Here is a 24,451-nt window from a genome sequence, read left to right as displayed (position 1 = left end):
CGACGCCACACTTGTGCATCAAAGGTAAAGCACCGTTACTGAGGTCAGGTGGAGGAGTCTTTTTGTCCGGTCACTTGCAGAAATTGACTTTTTTTTCCAACTGTTTTCATCAACAGATGACTGTAGCATTATTTACTTTAAATCTTTTTTTTTTTTGGTGCTTTCTAAATGTATCTACACTAATTAGTATTTAATCAACTGTAATTTAGTTTCCACTGGATCTTTCATTTTCCTTCTATTTTTTTCCTTATTGTTCTCTGGATCTGCTGCTTGCTTGGATGGGGATGAGTCAACATTAACGTCTTTTTTTTTTCTTCTTTTAATCCTGTTTCAGATGAAGTGGTTCGTTGTAGCTGCAGTTGCTGTGTGTCTCCTTGTACCCAACTCTCACTGTGCCTCAAACACAGTCGGTATGTCGGTATATATTAAATTCATAGTAACTCGAATAGGACTACTATTGACTAACTGAACATGTGAAACACTAATTTCTATTCTCCCCTTCCAGACTGGTGTTATCACGATTCGAGTTGCAGTGAGTATTGTCTTTTTTTTTTTTTTATTCAATTAATAAAAAAAAAAAATTCTCTAAATAGCAACAACTTCATCATCTTCGCATTTTGATCACTACTCCTCTTTCCAGTGACTTAAGCCTCCCTTCTCTTTATAGATGATTCCACTTGGCCAACCATTGCTGCTCCGTTTTGCAACGGCACGCGCCAGTCGCCCATTAATATCGTCTCGGCATCAGCCACAGGCAACGCTGATCTGACCGCGTTCACCTTCGAGAACTACAACGACAACTCCGTCCTGGAAAAGATCGAAAACACTGGCAAGACAGGTGTGGAATGAGAAGCTTTGGGTTTAAAGAATCTCCCTACAACCTTTAAATGTGGAGCTTTTGCCCAACAGTGCAGCCGGAATATCAAAACTTTGCTGGATTTCCCTATTTATTTATTATTTCCGCCATGTAGCGAGCTTTCAATAATTTATTTAAATCTTTCCACTTCTTTAGTCAAGGTAGCCATCAAGACTGGTGTTAAGATTTCTGGAGGAGGCCTGTCTGAGTCCTATGACAGCCTGCAGTTCCACTTGCACTGGGGCAGTGGCTCCTCTGTCCCTGGTTCTGAGCATACGGTGGATGGCAAGCGTTACCCCATGGAGGTATGGGTTTTGTTTAATGTGAGTTACCCATGTTTTCTCCTCAAAATGCTCCTATTAAAATGCATGCTTTCTCCCCGCCCCAGTTGCACATTGTAAACAGCAAGTCATCCCTTAATGGGAACACAACACTGGCTGTAGCAGACTCCACAGGACTTGCTGCACTTGGCTTCTTCATTGAGGTGAGAAGGAAGCTTACATAAATATAAGCAACTCTCATTGTATTGTGGTTTACTTTCACGTTGGTTTTCAAACTTGTACTTTTTTTTTCTTTTCTTTCTTCCAGGTGATGTCTGGCAATGCAACTGGTCAACCTGCCAGCTGGAAAAACTTGACTTCCTACTTGAGCAGCATCCCCCTAAGTGGTAAGATGGCATCCTCTTGTATAGTTTATTTTTTTATTCTTTATATATATATATATATATAGATAGATAGATAGATAGATAGATAGATAGATAGATAGTAAGCTGGTCTCTTCACTGGTAATCATTTTTTTTTTTTTTTTTTTTTTTTTTTTTTTTTTTTTTTTTTTTCCCCCATCAGGTGACTCTACTACAATTAAACTTGCGATATCTCTGGATGACCTCCTGGAAGGAGTGGATCGCACCAAGTACTACCGTTACCTCGGTTCTTTGACCACCCCGTCCTGTAATGAGGCTGTGGTTTGGACTGTGTTCAAGGATCCAATCATGGTCAGCAAAGATCTGGTGAGAGTTTTGTTTTCCCCCCTCTCTCTCTCTTGTGCTTGTAGCTACTGAACAAGTTCTTTCAGTTTCTAACTGGCTCCATTTCTTCTCCAGATTGACCTCTTCAGCACAACACTGCGCATCTCCAGCAACTCGTCATCACCTTTGATGGTTAATGTCTACAGAAATGTTCAGTCGGCACAGCCGGTCACAACGCAGCATAGCGGCTGCGGCAGCATTACTGCCACCGTGACAAGCTACTTTCTGGGTCTGGCCCTCAGCTTCATGCTGGCCACGAGTTGGAACTAAAAATGGAATCAAAGCTCAAGTTGCTGTGACACAGTTCGATCTGTTAAAGTATGCATTGAGTACTTAATATTATTGCCTTAATCCATTTGGTTTTGAAACTGAACCATAGTACTACAAGACTTTGATTTCCAATCCAGTTCTCTATATCTATTTAATTGTGAAATGTTTGAAAACATGAAGTTTGGGAATTGCTACCTCTGTTCTTATGTGGTTGTCCCAGATGTCTTTCAGGGTTCTGATTAACTTTATTGCTTTTCCATTGTCAGTTTTAGATCACAGACCTTAGATTTAAGGTGTCAAATGTTGCATGGAAGGAAAAAAAGAGCACTTTTTATGACCATGAGGCACAATCAATCTCGAGTAGCCAAAGCGACACCCAGGTGCCTGAGAAGAGATGCATCAAGTTTACTGAGTTATTGTAGTTTAGTGTGGAAATCCAGCAGTTTGATTGAAGTATTCTATAGTATTTCCTTGATTGTGGCATGCATCTGCCGAGTTTAAGCTTCCTTATTGTGCAATAGCAACTAGTAAAGTCTGTTTTTTGTATGTTTCTACATTGCAGCATGACTTTTCCATTGCACTGTTAAGCTGAACACTCGAACTGAAACACATGCTGCATCTTTTAGTTGGTGTAATGAAAGACTGAGGTTTAACTCTGTCAAATGAACACCTTTTTTCATCGAAATGATGTACACTCCTCTTTTTTTTTTTTTTTTGCCTTTTGAGATTGTGAAGCACAACTTGCACATTCTAACTGTGACTTCCTGAGCTTTTTACATATTCATTAAAATATTTATCAATCACTGAGTTTTCTCTGTTATGCTGTGCCAGGAAAAAATGTGCTGCATGCCTTTTGATCTTTTAAGAGCTCGTGTTCACAAAACCATTGGGTTACATAAACTCCTTGGTTCAAAGATCTGTTTTAATCCCAGCTGAAATGAAAACACACTTGTTCCTCTTTGAATTTAACTTTAAGTGACCTGTTAACATAAGCTATAGAATAAACAGTCCTATACAAACTCGGTTTAACTTGAATGTGAGCCACAAATGCCTGGATAATGAGTCACTGTGTTGTAATACTAACAATACTTTGTGACAGAAGTGGAACATTTTTTGTGATGTTAGCTTAAAGTTTAAATCTAGGAAATGGCAATGAAAGCAAATTCTAAATCTTAAGGAGACCTTCACGTGTCACTTCAGTCTCAGAGCTGATCACATTTGCTTACCAGCTTTTTTGAGACCTTTTTTGAGAGAATTGGGAATGAAAAGTAATACACAAAACTGAGGAATAGTTTGCATTAAGCCCTCTGGTTAAACAGTTGTCACTTTCTTCCTCCTACGGCTGTAACACCTGCATTAGTGTTTCTGAGAAAGGTGTTTCTAAAAGAGCTATCGCCAGGTGATCTAGAATGTTCAGTATTTACCTTATTGTGTGAGTCACAGATATGTGCATAGATAAAATACAACTTACAACATGCATTTATAGAATTTTTTGGGAAAAAAACATACTTTTATTCAAAATCCCTTAACGTTGCTTATTTAAACCATTAAATGATTTACACTGAATCTGTGGATCTTGTCATTTTGACCTGATTGGGACTTAACTTGGCCTCACAAAGTCAAATACTATTAAATTATGGTAAGGACAACTTATTATAAAAAGGAACAACAAAAAAAATCAGATATACAGTAGGCATAAAATCCAGTTATCACACTGAAAAACATAATAGTGCAAAAAAACAAACCACAGGTCCAGCTTTGCTTTTCGCATCACAATGTTCACGTTTCACATCACCAAATCATTTTCTTCCTTTACTCTATGTCTCTAAGCACAAGCACAAATATCTGATTCTAAAAAAATTATGTTTGTGTGGTCTGTTTACCGTACAAACCTAAGGTGGTTATATAAGACATTATAATTAGGAGGGTGTATCATATGTGCTGCATCATGGTGTTAGTTTCCATTTATCCTATAGAGGCTTCATGTAATGTCACACTTACATGACAAATGGGAACATGTGAAACTCTATAGCAGTATCGAAAGAGGATGCAAAAGCAACTGCTTTAGTAGGTTAACAATATATTCTGATAAGGCCAAGTATTTGCAGCAACATAGTCTGCTATCAATGTATTAAAAGCCATCTTTTTATAGCATGTAATTCACACGAGCTTGTGAGTTCTAACCCTCTGAGTATATGGCAATTAACTGAGTTTCTATCCATCCTTCAGTGGAATGAGGGAAGTAGCATGAAAGCAGCTGCTTAGCTTTGAGCACACGTCAGGCAAATTTCAGGCCTCTGATCAACTCATTGATTACCAAAACAACAGAGATCAGGATGAGCCAGCTGCTCCTCAGAGACTGAGACGATCCGGTCAAGGCACAGCTGCATTCCTTTGGGTTTTGAGGTTTTGGCGGAGTGGAGGGAGGAGCAGGACATCTGAGCCAGTCCACTGCAGTGGATTTGGGAGTGACAATGTCTTGAGTCAGTTCTCCAGTCATGACCCAGTAGAAGCTGTCCTTGAAGAAATAGGCATCTCCTGAAGAGAAACCACAGCACCAGAAACACTGTCAGGACAATTTGTTTTGGATTGTTGCAAGAATGAATATAAAATGACTTTGCAGAAAGCAAGCACATTTGTGTGTTTCTATGTTGATAAGATAATTATTGCATTTAGAACATATATAAAAAAGTAGGATTAATTTGCAATTAATTATGAGTTTACTGTACACAATCATGCGACTAAACATTTTAGACATTTTAGACTGACAGTCCCATTAGCGCCACCTTCATGCTGCCAAAAATCTTGTAGAAAAGTGTCCGACACCGAGATTTGTAGGGGCTGGAAATAGATGAATGAAATACTTTTTAAACATCATCCCAATAGAAGGTCTGATATGTCCCACTAAGGAATTAATTTGTCTTATCACTTGTACTTGTGACAAACCATACGTGGGAAAAATAAGTAGACTACTTAACACTCAAATTGCTGGACATAGAAGTACTATCATAATACCTAAATATGAATGACCCAGCTGCGGGCCATTTTTCTGAATTCAATCATCCTATTTCCACTCTAAGGATAAGGATATTTTTATTGGGATTAATATCATTATTGGGAGGTCATTTTAATGTTTTAATTTTCAGTACAGAACCCTCCTGTACACACAACATAGTCACATCATAGAACACTGAGACGAATCTTTCTCATAATGTACCCCTAATCATTAGATATTACAGAAAAAAGTTGCTCATTATGTTCATTTATACTGGATGTATGAACTTTTTCTGGATATTTTATGAACTTTTTGTGCGCATTTTTGACTTGTTGGAGGATGTTTGGTCATTGCATTGTATGGAAAAATGTGTATTCTTGACACCATGGGCTTTGTCTTGACAAACTGACTATGGTTTCTCTGTAAAGATTGTTGTTGGCTATATGAAAGGGTGTGGCATATATAACATATCAGCGCTGAAATGTTGTTGAATAGAGTGGTATGCATGTGGAGCTGGAATGTGCAGCTCTTCTAATTTTACTTTAATCACTTACCGCTACTTTACTCCAGCATCTTACAGATGTTGAATAGTGTGGTATAATCAGTCTTTCCATCACACAATCGTATTATCTTCAAGATAAACTTGAACAGTTTTGATGAACCTTTCTGTTTCCAGATGGTTTCCCCAAGTGCCTTGGTTTATGACAAAAATCCCCTTGTCTCATATGTGGTATTCATTATTTAGAGCTTCTTATCATTAATGATCTTCCACTGCACTGACCACATTTTATGCCTTTCATTATTTTCAGCACCAGCTGATGACATCACCCAAGAAATAACCCTTCTGTGGTTTATCTGTTCAGAGTTTCTGTCAGACAATCTCTACATATCTATGCGTCTGAACTCAATGTTACCTTCTCCCCAACTGATGATGTCATCCATATGTGTAGGCATTCCACCCCAAAGGCTGTTGTCTCGTGGGTAGCCCGGCTCTGGCTGTTTGGGAACCTGCCCACTCTTTTGGCTCTCATCAAACCTCCAAAACTGACCCCCGCTGAACAGGTATGTCTTGCCGTTATGGGCCCAGATGAAGGCTGCATCCACCCTGTCCACCAGTGCCCCACTCTTTGTCTTCATGCCCCAATCAGAGAGGGGTCGAGGGTACCCGCTCATGGCTGCTGTGTCTTTGAAGACCCAGTATTGAGATCCTGGACAGATGGACGACAGCATGAGAAAGTTTCTATGTCAAAATGGCTCTCTGGTTTAACATATTCACTGAATGCTGCTTTATTGTGGATGTTGAGTTTTACTTTTTTCCTTATTAATCTAACTTTTGCTGAGGTTTTCAATATCAATTGAATTGAAGATCAATTGAATTCCTCTCCTCTCATCCTCTACATGCTTCCCCAAAACTATCATCTTCAAAAGACTGCGTTAAATGTATTTACATCTTCAGCTCTGACTAATAACAAAAAAGGTCAACCAATGTAACACACTGGTAAGATTTAGTTCCCCACCAATAAAGAAAATGATTCTGTTGTCACTCTTCCTCTCATAAACAGCATCAATCTTTTTCGTGTTTGGCGGAAGTCCGGTCCAGAAGTTTTTGATCTGCGCTGGCTTTAGAGACAATAAAGATCCATCCCTCTTAGTTCTCCAGAACTGTGCACCTTTCCCAGAAAAGAGAGCAAACGTGACACCAGTGTGAAGCGTTGATTCAGAAACTGTACTACTCTTAAACAGGATCACCAAGAATACTAAAAAAACTGAAATAGCACCCATTTCATAGTATGTCTTTTGCTACAATTAAGAGGGATTTTTTTTAAGATATTGAATTAAAAAAGCATTTTAAGCCTTTTTCTCTTTTTTTCTTTATTGAGTAATTTGTTTTCTTCTTACCTCTAAAAAAGAAGACTTCTCCCCGAATATTTGCTATTGCATCAAAGCCACCCTGACAGCGCTCGAGGTATGAAGAATCAAAACTGGGAAAAGGAAAATTTAGTCAAACTCTAATTCAATAGAATGTAGTTTGATAATGAAAACACTAGAGGGCGCAGCAAGACCCAACACTGCCACTTCAAGGCTTCTTCAAAGGGCTCTTATCACTGCTCTAGGAATCATTCATTTGACCATAAGTGGAGTGGTCGAGCTTTCAACTCACTGCTGTGTTGGTCTTGGGGGAGGTGGACTCGGAAGGTGTGGGGGCTCAGGATCAACACCACCTGGTTGGCCACTGTCTCTTACGCCTGCAACAGAAAAAAAAACAACCACAGAACACAATGAAGAGGAAATGAAAGCTGATGACAGCATTAGAAAAACTGAACAATATGCATTATTCTCTGTAACAGACAGGATACAAGCTGTTTTTTTTAAGACATCAAAGAAATATTCTGATACTCTCTATGCATGCATGCACCATCACACATACGTCATTGATTAATGCCTGATATAATCAGTGGGCAAATCTGACCTATCGCTAGGTCTTTTGACAACCTATAAATTTTATTCCAGAAAGTAATGAAAAACAAGCTTTTGTTTTCTGGAGGTTTTCTGCACTGAATACACGGCAGTCTCATACCGTATAGCTGTTGAATGGCAAGTCTGTCGTCCATGGCCAGTTTGAACTTGGAAATATCTCCAATGGAACCTTGGTAGTACGGCCTCATGATGGATGGATCGGTTGAAGAATGAGACAGGCCCAGCGCATGGCCAAACTCGTGCACTGCTACTGTGAACAAGTCTGTGCTGCTGCTGTCACCTGCGGACGTGTGAGGAAAAAACAAGACTGGATCGACAAAAAGAAAAAACTTGCATTGTGAATTTTGTGTCACTGAAGGAGGAAATGTTTCTGGTCTAAAAATGTTTTGAGATTACTGTATCTGACTATGCTTTGTGTGTCTAATGTGGCACAGGTAATCTTGCACCATCCATCTGCATGTCACCATCTCAATCGAAAAATACCTCCATAGCTCCAGATCTCATGATCATCAAAGTGTGTGTCACCGGCCACTTCATCCCTGCCGGGAAAGAAGGCGTGGGCCAAGGTGCCACCCAGCCCGTCAAAAGGGTAGCCGTCATCATGGAGCAAGCGAGCAAAAGACACTCTGATGTCCCCTTCAGCTGAGGCCCCTCTGCTGTCACGCAGCAACTTATGGAAACTTAAGGGGGCCACGTCACCCCAGGCTTTGAAAGCATGAGTCAAGATGTTGTCCACCAAATTGTTTGGGAGGCCCGGTGAGTTGGAGGGTGTTGGGTAGCTGTGGATGCTGCAAGAGGGAATAATTATTTTATGACAGCAAATATGAAGGTTTCATCCTTTGCTTGCGTTTATTTTCTAACTTGTCAGACTCTATAATTTATATGTACTCAGCAGGATCACAGTTAATCAAAAATTGGCTATCCAGCTGGATTAGATTTCTTTATCTTAAAGGCTTTTCTTTTCAGACTTTTGATGGTTTTACTCCTTAACCTATACTTAAGGAAAATAACTATGCAAACATGTAAAACTTTAAAATCAACAACACTTGTGATACCTCGAGATCCGTTTCTTTGTTTGACATGCAATGATTGTGGAAAAACCCTAAGGTGATGATTCATACATGGGAGTCATAAAGATACAATGTAACATGACAGGAAACACACCTCCACGTGAGGTCTGTCTTATGCCACTTAAGGCCTGACAGAGCGTATCTTTTCCTGCGCCTCCTCCTCTTCCTCATGTCTTCACCTCCAACAATATCGGGAAGAGAGCAACGTGGTGTCGACATGAGTTTGATTGTTTCACTGTCTAGGGGAGACGTGGAATAGATTCTGTATGTTACACAGGGTAGTTCACAGGGATGTAGTGGACACGTGATATGTTGGCGTGAGGGCTTAAGTTAAGAGGTTGTTACCGAGCAACCCAGTTTCCTGGACCCCTCCGAATCTCTGCATGACACGGATGGCGTTCTCAATCCCCTCTTTGGTCTGCAGTCTGCTGGTGCGTAGGTCAGAAGGAGGAAGGTAGCCATACCTGCTCAGCCAGTCCTGGACAGAAAACAAGGAAGTCAGAAGAAATTTGGCAGTTACATTTAAAGAATTGCAACATAGGCCCAAAAAAAGAAGCAAAGAAAGAGAAAAAAAACCCCAGCTTAGGCAGCCTACGTTATTGCTGAAATTCATCACTAGAATGAGTCCAGCTTGATGCCATAGAAGCTAACACAGCTCCGCTCCTGACTATAGACCATCGGCTCTCTGTCAACTCATTCCTCACAAGGCAGCCTGTCAGCAACTTGTTTCGTTATATATTGCAACATCCTGTCCTTGTTGAGTAAGTTATCCGTTTAAGATAACTGAAGAGAGAACCGACAGCTGTTGACATGCATTTGCTGGGTTACCAAATGAAAGAAAGTGATTTCTTTCTTCAAAGTGATTTTGAAACCCGCTCCTTTCCTGCCTCCACCCTGCTTTGACACCTTCATGCTACAACTGAAAGGAAAAAGTGTCCGCCCTCTCCATCAACAGTCTTTTTGTGGGTTTTACAAGCAGCAGATGTTCACATAAGTTGAGAAGAAACAAAAACAGGTCACTGCTGTTGTATTTACTTTATTTTTATTTGATTTTTTAGTCGATACATACATATATGTATAATATATATTAGGCTATTTAGGCTCTGAGATGACTAATTCCTTTACAGAAGTGAAACAACTCCTTTTTCCTGAATGAAAGATGCCAATAAATGTGCAGTTCCTCAAAAACGACTGCGGGAGTGAAGTAAGAAGCTCCCGGATTTCTACATTGTGGTGCTTGTTTGCAGCCTCCAGTCAACTGTAGTAAATATTTTTCTAATGTTAGCCTATATGATTATAAGTTAACATCATGCCCAAAGGCAGGTTTTTTTTATTTTTTAAAGAATTTTTAAAAACGTCCATATGCCAAACCAAAAGAACTTAATGACCCTCATCAGTCTTGCAGACGCTGCCGCATATCCACCAGCACCCACCATGTTTCCGCTACAAACTCAAACCCATCAGGTCAGTCAGAGCAAAGCCACCGTGTGCCTGATGTACAGGCCAACAAATGCTCACTTTTGTTATATCAAGACAATTGCAACTAAACTGTGTGTTTTCAATTCAATCTGCGCTGGAAATATACACCGAATGTAAAAAAAATGCTTTACTGACACACACAAGAAAATCCTCATCAACTAATTACCCACATCCTTCCATTAGCTCCTTGGATTACCCGGAGGCAAAACAAAACCTGTATTTTTTTTTCCAACAAGTGAATCGGAAAAATGAACGGGATGCTGATTAAACTTCACACCGTATAAGTCCACACAGCCAGAAAAAGAAAAAGGAAAAGAAAAACAGCAACAATTAAAACTTCATATCGCTACAGTAGAGCATTATGTGTGAAATATATTCCACTCACCACTGCTCTGCTGTATTGGTCGGGCACCGCTGATATGCTCCCCATTACGTTCCAAACGATCCACAGCAGAAGACCTAACTCCATCCCAGTCGCTGTAGATAAAGTGCTCTGTTAGTTATATAATGTGCATCATCTGGAGGAAAAAAACAGACATTTCGAATTGCTGCAGCTTTCTGCGAACCATCCCAAAGTCAAAAGAACCGACACAAAGCTCACCGTTGTTTCTCCTCCGAAGCTCCGCTGTCTCTTGGGACTAGGCTGGGCTGATCGATAGTCAACTCCCAGTCAATGCTCTTAGGGTCTGCGTTTTTTTTTTTTAAATAATCATCGTTTGAGTCCATATATAGCAACCCTGCATGCATCTTGCACGCGTCAAAACGCAGCCTACTTATTCGAGGAAATCTTCTCAAAAGTGAAGACGCGGAAGAGACTATTAATAGTCAATTTTCTTGTGTGTGTTAATTTATTTGAGTACTCCTATTAGATATATGCTCCGAGAAACTGTATTCTATCTTAAGCGTTTTTTCTATAAAGTTGTCAATCATGAGAACCCTGAAGATGTACGTGGGAACGCATTGCTCTACAGCAGAATGAAAACGGATTTAGAAAGGACCACAAACTTTACACAGTCGATCAACTTCTTTTTTTTTATTTGAGCACTTTGAGCTAAATCATGAGCAGAGGCATCTCAAACAAGAATCATGATATCCACTGAAGAATTCAAATACATCATGAAGAAAGTGGTGAATGAGGCATGCAGTTGTTTTTCTTGCGTTATGATATATGCCTCTATTTTTTGGTCATTATATTCTTTTTTATGTTTTAAACGTTGCCATTCTATATCCAGTAAGGCTGCCACCTTGTCTCTCCTGTCAGAGATTCAAACTCAGGATAGACTTGGAAAGGTTCCTTAATGAGTGAAGTGCAAGGGAAAGGAGCTTAAATACTTATTTTATGGTATCCTTTAGCACAGGAAACACGGAACTACCATTTATGAGCAGAAAGGAGACAATTCCACCCCAGAAGTCTTTGCGGACACAGTATCCAAAGTGGCGGTCAATTAATTTAGTTTTAAGACATATGAGCAGCCTATGAAACTTTTGAGGCTTTTTCATTTCCTTTTTCTTATCATCATCACTGATTATGAAGTATTATTGGCTATAGCATATTGTTTGACAAATATGATATTAACATACAAGATCACATTTTTCTTAACCATTTTTGAACGATAGTAGTTTCACTTTAATAGATCAGTATCAGTTTGGTTTAAGTGTGGTTTGACTTCTATTGCAATGCAGCAGTCTTCTACGAACTCCTAACAAAAGTCTCCTACCACTTTTCCTTGCCATCATGACGTGTTCCATCGAGGTCAAGGAAAACTTCTTAAGAAAAGATTCATCTCTGAGTATTTGTTCCCACAGAGTCCTTTCGTGTCCTCTTGAGTTGTGTCTTTACAGACCAGCACTGCCCACACTGCCTCTCCAGTATAGCGGAGCCTCTCCATCTTTCCAGTTCTCATGAGTGATTCCTCAGGAATGCTTTGAGGAGGCTTGAATTTGGCACAGAAATTCACTTGTACTGAAGGAAGACCTGATTAGATCTAAGCGGTCAAAGGTGAAAGGTTTCGGTCACAGTGACCTCACAAAACCAGTTTTTTGGCCATAACTCAAGGAGTCACATCCTAATTATGACAATGATCAAACAAGTGTCCAATAGACAAAGTGATACCATTTTGTATCTCAAAGGACATGGGTCAGTTTCACTGTGACTTCATAAATTTCTACTAGAATAACTTTTTTGGACATTTTTCAACTCAGGAACAGAGGAAGTCTGCTACTGGGTGATCATCTGTGGGGATGTGCCCCTCCTTAGAGCTGGGATACTGGGTTGCAGGTGCAGGAAGAAAACTTTACAAGCTTTACTGGCCAAATGTAACTACATTTTATAACTTTTTTCAGTGGTTACAAAGGCTTTATTGTAGATATTATATGAGTTTTGACAAACATAGATTGAACTTCTTGTTTAACTGGTTGGTAGAGCATTTAACCACAAAGTGCTGTTTTTCGCTGTTTTTCCAATGTCAGAAAAATGTTGGCATGCAGTTTTATGTGCTTCTCTGAAAAAAGCAGTAGATGCACTTTGTATGATTGTATGCCATTTTTGTGGCATAAAAGCTCAGGGCTGCCAATATATCAGAGTTGGAATCATCACACACATCCTAAGACACTTCTCTGGGTCCAAGTATGGGTTAAAAGCAGGGTTAAAGCAGGTTTGGCATATATCTGATTCTGATTTGTTACATAATCCTTACTCCATTTATGCTTCAAAGTACAATGAGAATCCTTTTTTTGCATCTTATTCGACAATAATCTTGTATTTTCAAATATGAAAACAGAGATGAAAATGTCATGTTTAAAGTGCATTTTAAGCTAAGTGAACATAAAATCTCAAACTGATCAGATCCCTGGATTTACTTACTTAACCATCAAAATGAAAAGAAATTCACTGTAAAATCCACTCGCAAAAAAGGAAAGTTAGTTTTGAATTGTGATTCTAATTTTCAATGAGAGCCAGCTTGGCCCATGCTTTTCAAATTAAATAGGACATTTAAGGGTAAGTGATGGTGCTACATTAAGCTTGAGTGCTCTGGCATCTCATAGTCCCATTATGTTTGCCGGCCTGCATTTTCATTCTCACTGCAAAGCATCACTGGTATTATCTTTCTGTCTCCCTCCCTCTCCCTCCCCCTCTTCCTCTCCTCTCATCTTTAATTTCTGTCCATCCTCCTGGGTCCAAGTGAGTCATGCCATTAGTACAAAATGAAGTCCGGCTAATGGCTGGCAAGTTTCCGTCATGTCCACTTCGTGTCGCTGCCCTGAGGAAAATAAATGGTCTTTTCCCTGCTCAGCGTGTGAATGTGTGATTGGCTTTAAATTCATAGAAGAAGAACTGTAACACTACATGATGTCATCAAACCTTTCAAATCAGTTACAGTTACAGTTTCTGCCCAGTACAGGGTTTTCACCTTTTATATGATGAAATTCTTTTAAAAGGACATTTACACATTTGTTACATACATACATTTGGTAGTAACATTCACTTGGATTTGTGTGTCTGCCACCTTAAAAAAACAAGTCCAATATTTTTTATTGCGCGAGATAAGCTCCTAAAGGAGTCATCAAATTTTTAATCTTAAATGCATCACTTTGTTTTCCAGCACTATGTTGGTGTTCACCAGATTTTTTTGGAGCTTCTTCTAAAGACACCTTTTAACGACCCATTTATGATACAGGAATGTTCATTAGATCAACTCCAAATAAGTATTTGCCAGCATTTTCAGCCTGAGGTGGTAGTCTTTTTGTTGATCGCACAGAAGGGTAAACAAATGTAATATGTCACAAAGGAAGACCATAGAGCTGAATTCAATGCACACGATTTTATTTTCATTAAAGGGATCCAAGGCCTTCACAAAAGGGTTGACTCTTGGTAGCTATACAGTACTAACACAGCACGCGACAACAACGAAAACAACACAAATGACTGATGTGAACAGGTGAAAAGACAAATAAATAAGAGCTGAAAGACATTTCATTTGAGATGCATCAACAGAACCGATAGTCTGAGGAAAGTGAAAGAATATTAATGGCATCTGTACAACATTTGTCTCACTTCTATAAGTAACTGATTGTCCGTAGCGCCTTCTTTTGGTTATGCACAGCAGTCAAAGTCATTGCTGTTGTATGGACAGTGTTGCAGTAATTTCACAGTTTTGATCCAGCTTTGATTGTCAGTCTCGACAGTGCTTGGATTTGATGGTTTTTGTTTGGTGTGCAAGGATGATTGATTGTCACTGGCTTATGGAAAAGTGCCATTCAAGTATGTGTCATTGCTCATTTTGTTCTTTTTGTATACATAATATAGAGGAAATAAACAATTCTATTTTAAAAATCTGTAACCTGTGTAAATCTGCAACATTAGATCAACATTTGTTTTTCATGATTAGCCAAGTGTTGGACATTATAAGCTATCAAAGCTGACCTTTATTCTGACTATTTTAACTTGTGCTTTGATTGGGGTCCACAGCATGCTACATTCTTCCCTCTAATAACATCTGACAATAATCCACAGATATCTTCATCATACACAAATGTCTGTACAAAAATATGTGGACCCAGTGCTGGCAGGATAGGCAGGATTAACACTTTTTATAGTAACTTTAAAGTTTTAGTAAGAGAGTCTAAAATCTTCACAGTGGCCTCACACAGCTTATGCTCAGGGAACCAGCTGGCTATCACAATATCATTGAGCTGCTCAAGTAACAAGAAACTGTGGTTACACTTCACAATACACCCGACATCTGCTGGCATATACTTAGTACTACTGAATCACATTTTTGTGATGCCTTGTGCTCTGAGTATGAGCAAAAAACATTTGTTTTACATGGATTTCTGAAAGCCTCAAAGCTAAAGTCCATTGGGGAGTTTGTCTTCTGTCATCTCTTAAAATCTGCGTGACAAAATAATCAAAACAAAAAGGTACTCTTTCTGACTTACTGACTTTTGGAGCGCTCAACAACAAGTCATGGTGCATCTATGTGTGACTTCCCTGCTTTTTTTTTTTTCTTCCCCCCTTTGTGGAAAAGGAGTGGGGGTTGGGGTGTAACACAGAAATAAAAGCAAAACGGTGCAACAGAATTAATAATGGTGAAACTTTTGAAAGTTCCATGCTAATTCTTAACTATGAAGTCATAAAAAGCATCACTCTCTGCGTCCAACCAGACTTTTGCCCGATTCTAATCTGATTTTCATCCTAAATTCAGCTCTAACGTGAACACAGGATCCAAAAACATGTGCAACCTGATAATACTAAGACAATACCAGTATGACCAGAGTACTGTTAAGTGCAACCAAAGCTGCTCTTGGCTGAAATTGTAAACATTTAATGCTTTTTCGGGTCTGCAACCCATTGAGGCTCCTCTACAGCTCTGCCCCATGCTTCCTTTAATCTTATGTCCAAATATTGTTTTCCCAACAATACTCTTCATCTACCCACCACTCCATCCCCTTCGTCTTTTACTAGTCAGCGATTGTCAAGAGCTCACTGTAATCTGGCCCAGTACTGACCCAGGTTCTGACTCATGCTCTGCGGCTCAGTCCCTGGGACCTGGACCGGCACTGAAACCCCTGGAGATATGAGCCCTGAATGGAAGAGAAGGGGGGGAAACAAAGCAGTTATTTTGGGGCTCAGTGTAATTTCTGCCGCCCCTCAGAAAGCAGTTAGACATAACAGAAAGGCACAAAGCAAGAAGGTGTGTCTATCTCTGTTAAAAGCACACCCACCTGTGTTGGAGTTGGCTGAGGGTGGAGTCTGCAGATGTGGGGAGGAGTACGCCGATGAGTCAAAACTGCGAGGTGCAGAGGGAGATGGAGGTAACATGCAGGAGTAAGAAGAGGCCGACTGGGGCGGAATTGACTGAGTGCAGACACAGGAGTGGAAAGACAGTGATTAGATTTATACAAAAAAAGGACCATCATTCAAGATTTAATGTATAGCTGTGGGTGTGTACTCCACCATGTACTGTGGAGGCAGTTAATTAAGCATCAGCATATTTCTGTGTAACCACATGGAGGTGCTCAAGTATTGTAACATGAGCGTGTACAGTAGCAGCCCAGAATCTTTAACATATGGAACCTATCCATCAAACTGTATTATTGAGTGTTTCCCCAGACTGAAATATTCCATTCAATCATATTTCCTGTCTCAGCGTTTAGCTTTTCCATTGTTCTGGTTTTGAGGATGAAACACTTGGTCAAAAATGTTGCTTTTGTAATAAAAAAACAGGTTTTCCAGAACATTAAAGAGAAGCTTTAGAGCAGTTTTGATACTCAGAATTTATTGTAAAAAAAAAGACAACTGATAAAGAGATGGCTGTGAGAACCAGTATGCATCTCCAGTGTCTTGTTATGGGTGCTTTACTTTGATTAATTCATATAAATAACCTCAAAACGCACAGCTTCAGTGTGATGAGGTGTTTTACTATCAATACGAAACCCTTAAACCGGTGATGTGACATAGCAAAAGGTGAGTCTATGTCACAGTTCAAATGTCCAGTTTAACGTCCTTTTACAGACAAGATCTCAGAAATCCTGTTGGGAAACTAAAGATAATTTTTCATAAATTGGTCTTGAAATAGCTGCCCATTGCCTCAGTTTAAAGATAAGGTATAGCACTCACATGTTAAATATGTAAATAAAAAGCAGCAAATTCTCAAATTTAGGAAGGTAGGACTGTCTAGTAAAAAAGACTCAAAGGAGTCAATATATCAAAATCAAAGTATTATTTAAAATAGAAAATAAAGGAATGGAGGTTTTATATATTTGCAAATACGTTAAACCTCTGTTTTTCTGTCTCTTTTCTGTGCTTCTCAACAAGTGTAGAGTCAGCGTTGTGCTTTCACATAATTATCCTCAGCTGGCCTTTGGCTAAGCCTAAGTCAACCTGCTGGTGTCGCAGGTGATGGCACAGTTCAGGTAATGTGGTGGGTACTGATGCTCGAGTTTGAAAGATGCCATGATCTCATAAAGACGTCACAATATTACTCACGAGGGAAAACGTACGCATCTACCTTTGCTGATGCTCTGGACAGCAGGCACTACTTTAGTTTTGATCAAAATGATCATTCTGGCGATAACGATAACAAATATGATACATAATAGGTTGTATTAGCAATTTGAATTAGACAGCAATGGTAACCTGTGTGATCACACACATATTCTGCTGTGTAGTAATGACTGGCTTTGGTATAGTTTGAAAGGTGAGGATGAATGATGAATGTCCAACCTGGACTCCGGATGAGAAAACAGACAGCGAGCTGTAGCTGGGCAGGGATGACTCTGCCTGACTCAACATGGACCCTGGAGAGAGATGCACAGAGTGCAGTGAGATGATGAACACACACACACACACACACACACATGCCAACCTGTGTTGAGAGCATGTCAAGGTGGAAATGTTTAATATAGATGCGCTCTAATGGAGAAACTCTAATGGTTTGCCTTCCTCCAAATGTCAAGCAGGCATGCTCTTAGGTTTGTAATTATAAACTACTAAAATATTCCTGTCACCAAATGTATAAATCATGGAGAGCAAATGTAAACTCTTGCTTTTAGTATCTCCGATGTGCTGGTTGAGCAGGCTAATGAGCGTATATACTGTAATTACAGAGGGTGATTATGACTCGGAGTGAACAGCTTGTAGGGTCTGTGTTTACCTGAACTGCTGCCATGCTGCTGATGATGATAGACAGACGTGTTAAAGGAAGTGCTCAGAGGGGCTTGGCTCTGTGAACAGGAAGTCACGCCGCCTGACCTTCTTTGATTGCGCAGCTTCTCCTCCCTCCTCCACTTAGCTCTTCGGTTCGAAAACCACACCTGTCAATCAGAGTCCTGTCAGGCCCTCATTTCATGATATTGTAATTCAGAGATTCAACCCTTTTCATATTATCAAAGGTTACACATCAGGCTGAAACTAAAATATATGTGAGCCTCCTTACCTGTATCCTGGCCTCAGGTAAATCAATCTTGTTTGCCAATCTCTCCCTTGCAAAAACATCTGGGTAATGTGTCCTTTCAAACTCTGTGAAACACATTACCTCATGTCAAACACACAATGTCATTTCTAATTGAAGATGACAGGACTACTAGACAGCATATTGCCCGACAGAACTCGCAGCATGTGCTTACATATTTTGGATTAATCTCTGCATAGAATTAATAAAAAATGGATTTCTACAGACAAATCATGGCAGGCAGTAACCCGTATATTGGTTGATTACTGGTTAATGTCAGAATAACTGATTATCTTTCCTTGGAACATATAAATCCAGGAAGCTGAGCTATATCCTTACAACCCTTTTTGAAATATTTATCTGTTGCACTTTGTATAAATTATTTATCATTATGGAACACGCAGAAAGTTAAAATGAAAGGATTCAAGTTGAGAAGCTGCCTAAGCACTTTGCTTCAAAGAGGGTTGGCAAAAACTGAACAGAAGAGGACTCCTCACAGGTTAAAGGTTATTCTTTTAATTTCTTTTTAAATTAAAGATGTTTTTTTTGTCCCACTTACAAGCAAAAAAGTTTTGCCCAGTTGCCTACTGAATTACAGAATCAGTGGCTCAATATAAACACACTTCTCAGCCTGACATTGGCTGAGCTGCAGAGCGTTCACATCATTGAGACTTCTTTTTTCAGATAATCATTTCTCATGATGGCAGTTAATTTAAAGTTGACAAACCGTTGACATTTTTGTTGTTGACAAGTTGAAATGTGAACATGCCTCATCCTGTAAGTGACAGTCTGACTCATCCTCATGAACTCTGAGGTTTCAGGTCTTGTATTAGAAGCTCCTTTACACACCGAAGATTCTGCTGTTGTGATTATTAACTTTAATCCCAACCAAATCTCTCGTGTTAGTTAATTGGTCAAATTGAAATTGGTTACATATAAGAAGGTGACATGATTTATGATTAACTTATATGGTTGTAAAAGTTTGACATTTCTGTAAGTAACTAAGTCTAAGGTTCACATTGGTAACACGTGGTTAAAAAAAAGATAAAGATGGCTCTGTAAATAAAGCCTGTCTCACAAATTTTTATAATTGGCTTGGTTATAATTGGCGTCTGTGTCAACACATGATTGTTATTGTGCCTTGGCCGTGCACTGAGGTCAGTGTACCTCATTAATGTCATTTGCACAGAGTGACCACACTGATACGTTTCCACTTGGCTGCACAGTGGACATTGCGTTCTTATTTAGCTCAAGGGCCCTCTGCAGCCACATCCAGTCAAGGGTGGCTCTCTGATCCCTCTCGGTGGATACGAGGTTACGAGAGCTAGATCCCTCTGCATAATACAGCCACAGTAATGATGCATTATCAAAACACTGCTGTGCATGTTGCCAGAGGCTTTTTGGAGCACATCAGGAATATTTGTGGAGTTAAGATGGTGGATAATCTGCATCTGGAAGTGATCGTAGCAGTCGTTAGTTTCCCCTGAAGGGACTGATAAAGATCCCGTGCGGCCAAAATATGCTAAGTCTGATTTTGTTCATAGCCTCATCTTTTGTTTCTGTTTTAAAAATGGCTGTAAACAAGGTGTAAAGACTAAAATATGTTAATAAAGGTGTTGGCAGGGGGGAAAAGCAGCAGGACAAGCTGCGTCATGACACACTGCTGGTTGGATTGTGCCCATGGAGGGCAGTGATTGGCTGAAAAGCAAAGGAGAGAGCTGTGCGTGCTTGCATGGCCTGACCTTTCTCCAGAGCCTCGATCTGCTCCTGTGTGAAGCTGGTCCTGTTCCTCTGCAGCTTCCTCTTGAGCTGCAGCCTCAGCTGAGACTCCTCGCCCTCGTCCCGCTCCACGGGAACTCCTCCCCCCCTGCCTGAACCTCCTCCCCCTGCCTCACCCCCCATGCTGCCCTCTGTGTCCAGCAGACAGCCCTCAGACACTGGCAGCAAGGAAGGTGACGAAAAAAGAGTGTCAAGAAAATTCCCACAATCGAGCAGCAAATTTCAAGAACAGAATGCAAGATTCACGCTGTGTCACGTTGGTTTTAATTTGTTTGCGGTTTAAATTTGGTGACATTTACCTGCTCATCTGTTTGCATTGTGTTAAAAATGCCATCTCACCTGTGCTGTGTTGTGTCTGAACGCCGGTGGGGTCATGGTACCAGTTGTTAGGCCCGCTCCAGTTTGAGCCACTCTGCAGGTTCAGCATGGTTAACTTCTCATACATACTATGAGTGTCCAAACCACCATGAAGAGAAATAAATAAGTCCAGTCCTGTGTGTGTTTGCCCCTGTTTACTGTCACTTCGACTCCTCTCTGCCTCCTTGAAACCTCCAATCCGTTTAGAGGCAGGAGCAAAAGGAAAAAGAAGAAGGAGGGGGTTCATGTCGCATGAGTTCACACATGGTTGGCATTGGGGTGAATTAGCCTCATGATGACAGACATAAATGGAGTTAGTTACATGCTCGCTGTCGTAATGTGTGTGTGTTATACATTGCTATGCTAGTATACCATGGGGAGAAAAGATACATTAGAACCCACTCTGAAAGTCCTGACATTTGATTTGCTTTTAGCTCAGTTCTTGCTGGTAAACCCAAGCATGCATGCATACACATATATGCACAAAAACCAAAAAATTTATACGTAGCCTCAAACTGGTGTTAGTCACGCTCACACACTCACTGAATGCGGCTGTATGCAAAAATTTTGCATAGAAATATGCTGTATAAGCTTCAGCATAAAGTGCAAAACAAATACTTGATCATCATTATTTGCCAAAATAAGAATTTTCATAAGTCTCGTCTAATAATACGTAATTTTGGGTATAAATTCCTTTATCCGTGAGACACAAAAGTAGGCAAATGTATATAAATAATGATAGCGACTCAATGTCAAAGGTCAAACTGTACTGATTTGGACAAGGCAGACTGACCGATTAATCAGTTTTTCAACTAAAATTCCAAAAAACAGGGTTAACACTGTAGGTGGCAAGATTGATCCCAAAGCCTGCACCAAAGTCCGTCTTAAATAACTGCGCTGAATAAGACACATAAATGCACTCCAAAGATCACATTTTTGCAAACTTACCACACGTACAGGTGAAATGATGCGGGGGTCCTGTGTGTTACTCTCCTCCTCTGTGGACCTTTATTCCCCCAACGTCCCTCGTTCTCTAGCTTTGTTGACAATACTGTGTGAGTGTAAAGTAGAGAGAAGGAAAGAAATGAAGAGAGTTAGACAGGGTGAGATAGAGTGAAAGAGGAAGGCGGTGGGGAGGTGTGCGGTGGTGGTGGGGGGCTCTGGAGAGAAATGCGTCTGTGGGCACTCGTGTCCTCCGAGCGATGGGGAGAGAGGGAGAGAGAGAAAGAGAAAGAGAGGAAGGGAGAGGGAGCCACGGAGGGGTGACAAAGCGAGTCAACATCAGTGTCAAGTTTGAACTTAATGCCAGCGAGAGGAGGAGGGGAGGCCAAGAGAGTGGAGCATAAAGCACAGATAATGGAAAGATAGTGGATGATAAATAGATGATGGAGTTCAGTTTTAGCCATAAATTACACATAAATATCGGAGTCAAATTGGTGGACGAGCGTCTTACAACCACACATGAATAGATTGGATCACACTGGTAAGGGCTAGTTTTGAATTATACTTTTAAAAGATCACATCTTTAAAAGTTTGACAAAGCTTTAACATGTCCACACACACCTGCTCTTCTGCTTGTACTTCTACTGGGTCTACTGTATGAAGTCGCAAGCTTTGAAAAATATTAGAAGCATTAAAGTGGGCTGTATTGATTTATCTTATCTGTTTAAAACATGAGTAAATAGTTAGATATACATGTCTCAGTGAAAAAAAATCGATTAATAATTGTATAAATGGATATATGAGAGTTAAAGATTGGCATTTGGATTTTACAGTCTTGAGCAGAATTACTGGTGCGTATAAGGACAGAATTTTTCAATATCTTTAGAAATAGATCAGAAATAATTGCAAATCAGCCAATTTTGTTTATTCAGAATATTTTAAAAATAAATGCCTACATTTATGGAGCAACAGCAATACAAATTAAACAGGAGTAAAGTGCCGCAGACACAATTGACACAGCTCTTCAACCAAAATAAAATAAAGTGCTGTTTTTACTGTAGGGGCTGGAAAAGACTGAATCAAACTGGTCAGGAGTGCCAGCTTGGCCCTGGTTTGTCCTATGGACTTCATACAGGAAGTTTGGGAGAGTAAGATGTTAACAAAGCTAAACTCCATCATGGTCAACACCTCTCATTCCTCAGCGCTCTCGGCAGCAGAATGCTGCACCCACAATGCCAGAAGGAACACGGTTGTATGTTCTTCATCCAAACTGCTGTCAGACTTTTTAACGCTGGCATGAGTTAAAGCTGAACTGTTTGTCCTGTTCTTTCCATGCACAACCTTTAATAATTTACCCTGTCTTATACACTGATGTTCATCTATGTAGTATAATGTGCAACCATATGTACCAATTTTGTATCTGAATATTGTTTGCATCTGGATTTTTTTTTAATCTAACCAGTGTGTGTCTCTCTGTATGTTTATTTCAAAGGCTGTATTTCATGTCTCAAACTAGATCCTCTTTGGGAAGAGGTATTATATGTATATCTAGCTTATATATATGTTTTGCATCTTAGTGCATGAAACATCCGAATGTTGCCAGTTTACATTTTTGTTTGTTTGTTTTCATAATGTCAAAGCATGATAAATACTCAACAACCAGGGCTGACCAAAAAAAGAAAAAAAGATGTTGTTATTCATGTTTGCAGCATCTAAGCCACTTTATTTCTGGTAAAATGTTCTATGGATTGTGAAAGGAGAACCTACAATTAAAGAATGAAGCTCCTCAGGGCTGCACTGCTGCCTCTGGCTCTTGATATATTGAACACATCAATGAATGATACAATCAGAAGATTATCAAGACCTTTTAGAGTAATATGTGCTACCTAGATTTGGAAAACAAGGGTTGAGATAAACTGGTGGAAAATTGATTTAAAACATTACGTGAGAAAAAGTCACCGTAAACAATAGCTAAACGAAGCAGGTTTCTTTTTGGCATTTCTCGATGATAATAAGCATTGATAAGGGGTGTCATGATATTCCAATACTGATGATAACATTAGTGATTTTAGACAATACTAACATAGCATTTTTCTTTTTTTTAAATCAAAAGTCACACACATACCATGTGTGATCGAACCATCAACCTTCCAGTTGGTGGATGAGCTGCTCTATTCCCTTAGCCCACATCTTTTTAGTTTCTTTTGACCCACTCTGTAATATGCTCAAATTCAGTGAGACTTCTTGAGTGATTAGACGCAAAATAACTATTATGCTTTGAAAATATGTTTGTGACAATCCTATGCTGTTTGATTTTACAGTGATGGCAGATGTTTGGCCTCGTGGATCTTTTGTTTATCAGATCGTCTGGTTGCCTTGTAACTTACATTGTTTTAAAGTGATGGTTACAAACTTTCTCTCCACATCCTTCAACTTGTAAATCACTGTAAATGATTTGCCAAGAGGCAATTTCATCAAAAATATGATATTGGGACAAAACACATTAGAGAACATATGGATTGCAATCTATTTTAGACACTAGATTGAAGAAAGAATACGAATAATTTTATCACTAATCATGGTGGATTGAAAGGACATTTAAACATGACATTTTAAAATGATTTTCAATTATTTATTAATAATTTATTGGTTGAAAATCCTGAAATTTCAGCACATCAGTATTTTAGACAATAATTCTACTCTCTAAAATGGAATAGGATCTGTCAATGGGTGCCATCATCATACAGATAATAATAATACATTTTGTATTGGTTCGAAAAAAAATTGGAATAATAATAAATAAGTGCAATGTTGATTGAATGTGCTTTTTCATCAAACCCATAATCTGCATGCACATGTTTCCAAGCTACAGATCATTCTGAAAAATGTCAGTAACAGTTAGAAGGTGTTGGACATTTTTGTTTGATTAACTGATCATGTGGTTCATAAAAGTGCCAGAAAATTGTGATAAATGCCGATCCGACTGGTCCAAAATCTAAACACACTCGATTCAGAAACATTTAGGACAGCAAAAAATTGAGATTTCAGATTTGAGGAACAGTGTTTGTTACTTAATATTTGAGAAATAATTGATCCGTTGCTGGTTTGGTTCTCAGTTGGTCATCTAATTATGTGGCTCAGCTTTGCATTGAGATGAGCTGCTTAGTTTCAGTAACTATGCGATATTGTGCTTTTGTGAACTGAACTGTGAGATTCTTGCACCAGTTTTTTAGACCTGTAGAGATG

The 24,451-nt window shown here is 39.5% G+C and overlaps 2 protein-coding genes across 2 annotated transcripts; one reads left to right on the top strand and one right to left on the bottom strand.

The window, feature by feature from the left end:
• On the top strand, positions 1–2,957 carry ca15b (carbonic anhydrase XVb). The gene is made up of 9 exons (XM_072373327.1): positions 1–24; positions 335–410; positions 506–532; positions 668–838; positions 1,013–1,161; positions 1,245–1,340; positions 1,445–1,523; positions 1,702–1,865; positions 1,959–2,957. The coding sequence occupies exons 2-9, from the start codon at positions 335–337 to the stop codon at positions 2,151–2,153; spliced, it is 957 nt and encodes a 318-aa protein (XP_072229428.1). The 5' UTR covers positions 1–24; the 3' UTR covers positions 2,154–2,957.
• Positions 2,958–4,020: 1,063 nt separating this feature from the next.
• mmp25b (matrix metallopeptidase 25b) lies at positions 4,021–20,351 on the bottom strand. The gene is made up of 16 exons (XM_072373611.1): positions 20,246–20,351; positions 19,870–20,064; positions 18,113–18,195; positions 17,831–17,990; positions 17,401–17,474; positions 15,900–16,032; positions 10,561–10,652; positions 9,042–9,174; positions 8,791–8,935; positions 8,110–8,414; positions 7,727–7,906; positions 7,310–7,394; positions 7,048–7,130; positions 6,666–6,818; positions 6,063–6,356; positions 4,021–4,691 (listed from the first exon to the last, which is right to left on the bottom strand). Exons 1-16 carry the CDS (start codon positions 20,349–20,351, stop codon positions 4,432–4,434), a joined length of 2,481 nt encoding a protein of 826 aa, XP_072229712.1. The 3' UTR covers positions 4,021–4,431.
• Between the last annotated feature and the right edge of the window lie 4,100 nt (positions 20,352–24,451).

The sequence above is a fragment of the Leuresthes tenuis genome, unplaced genomic scaffold (genome assembly GCF_036924035.1).
Source record: "Leuresthes tenuis unplaced genomic scaffold, fLeuTen1.0.hap1 SCAF_20, whole genome shotgun sequence".
Taxonomy (NCBI): domain Eukaryota; kingdom Metazoa; phylum Chordata; class Actinopteri; order Atheriniformes; family Atherinopsidae; genus Leuresthes; species Leuresthes tenuis.
The sequence above is the reverse complement of the archived record's forward strand: the minus strand, read 5'-3'. Positions and strand labels throughout refer to the sequence as shown.

Excerpts from the sequence above, each read along its gene's own strand:
- mmp25b (XM_072373611.1), bottom strand. The coding sequence starts at position 20,351 with ATGTATGAGAAGTTAACCATGCTGAACCTGCAGAGTGGCTCAAACTGG. Across the intron at positions 16,033-17,400 it reads TTTTCTCATCCGGAGTCCAG|TCAATTCCGCCCCAGTCGGC; the intron begins GTTGGACATTCA and ends GTCTGCACTCAG. Across the intron at positions 7,395-7,726 it reads TGCCATTCAACAGCTATACG|GCGTAAGAGACAGTGGCCAA; the intron begins GTATGAGACTGC and ends TTTCTGTTGCAG.
- ca15b (XM_072373327.1), top strand. The coding sequence starts at position 335 with ATGAAGTGGTTCGTTGTAGCTGCAGTTGCTGTGTGTCTCCTTGTACCC. Across the intron at positions 839-1,012 it reads CGAAAACACTGGCAAGACAG|TCAAGGTAGCCATCAAGACT; the intron begins GTGTGGAATGAG and ends CCACTTCTTTAG. Across the intron at positions 1,162-1,244 it reads GCAAGCGTTACCCCATGGAG|TTGCACATTGTAAACAGCAA; the intron begins GTATGGGTTTTG and ends TCCCCGCCCCAG.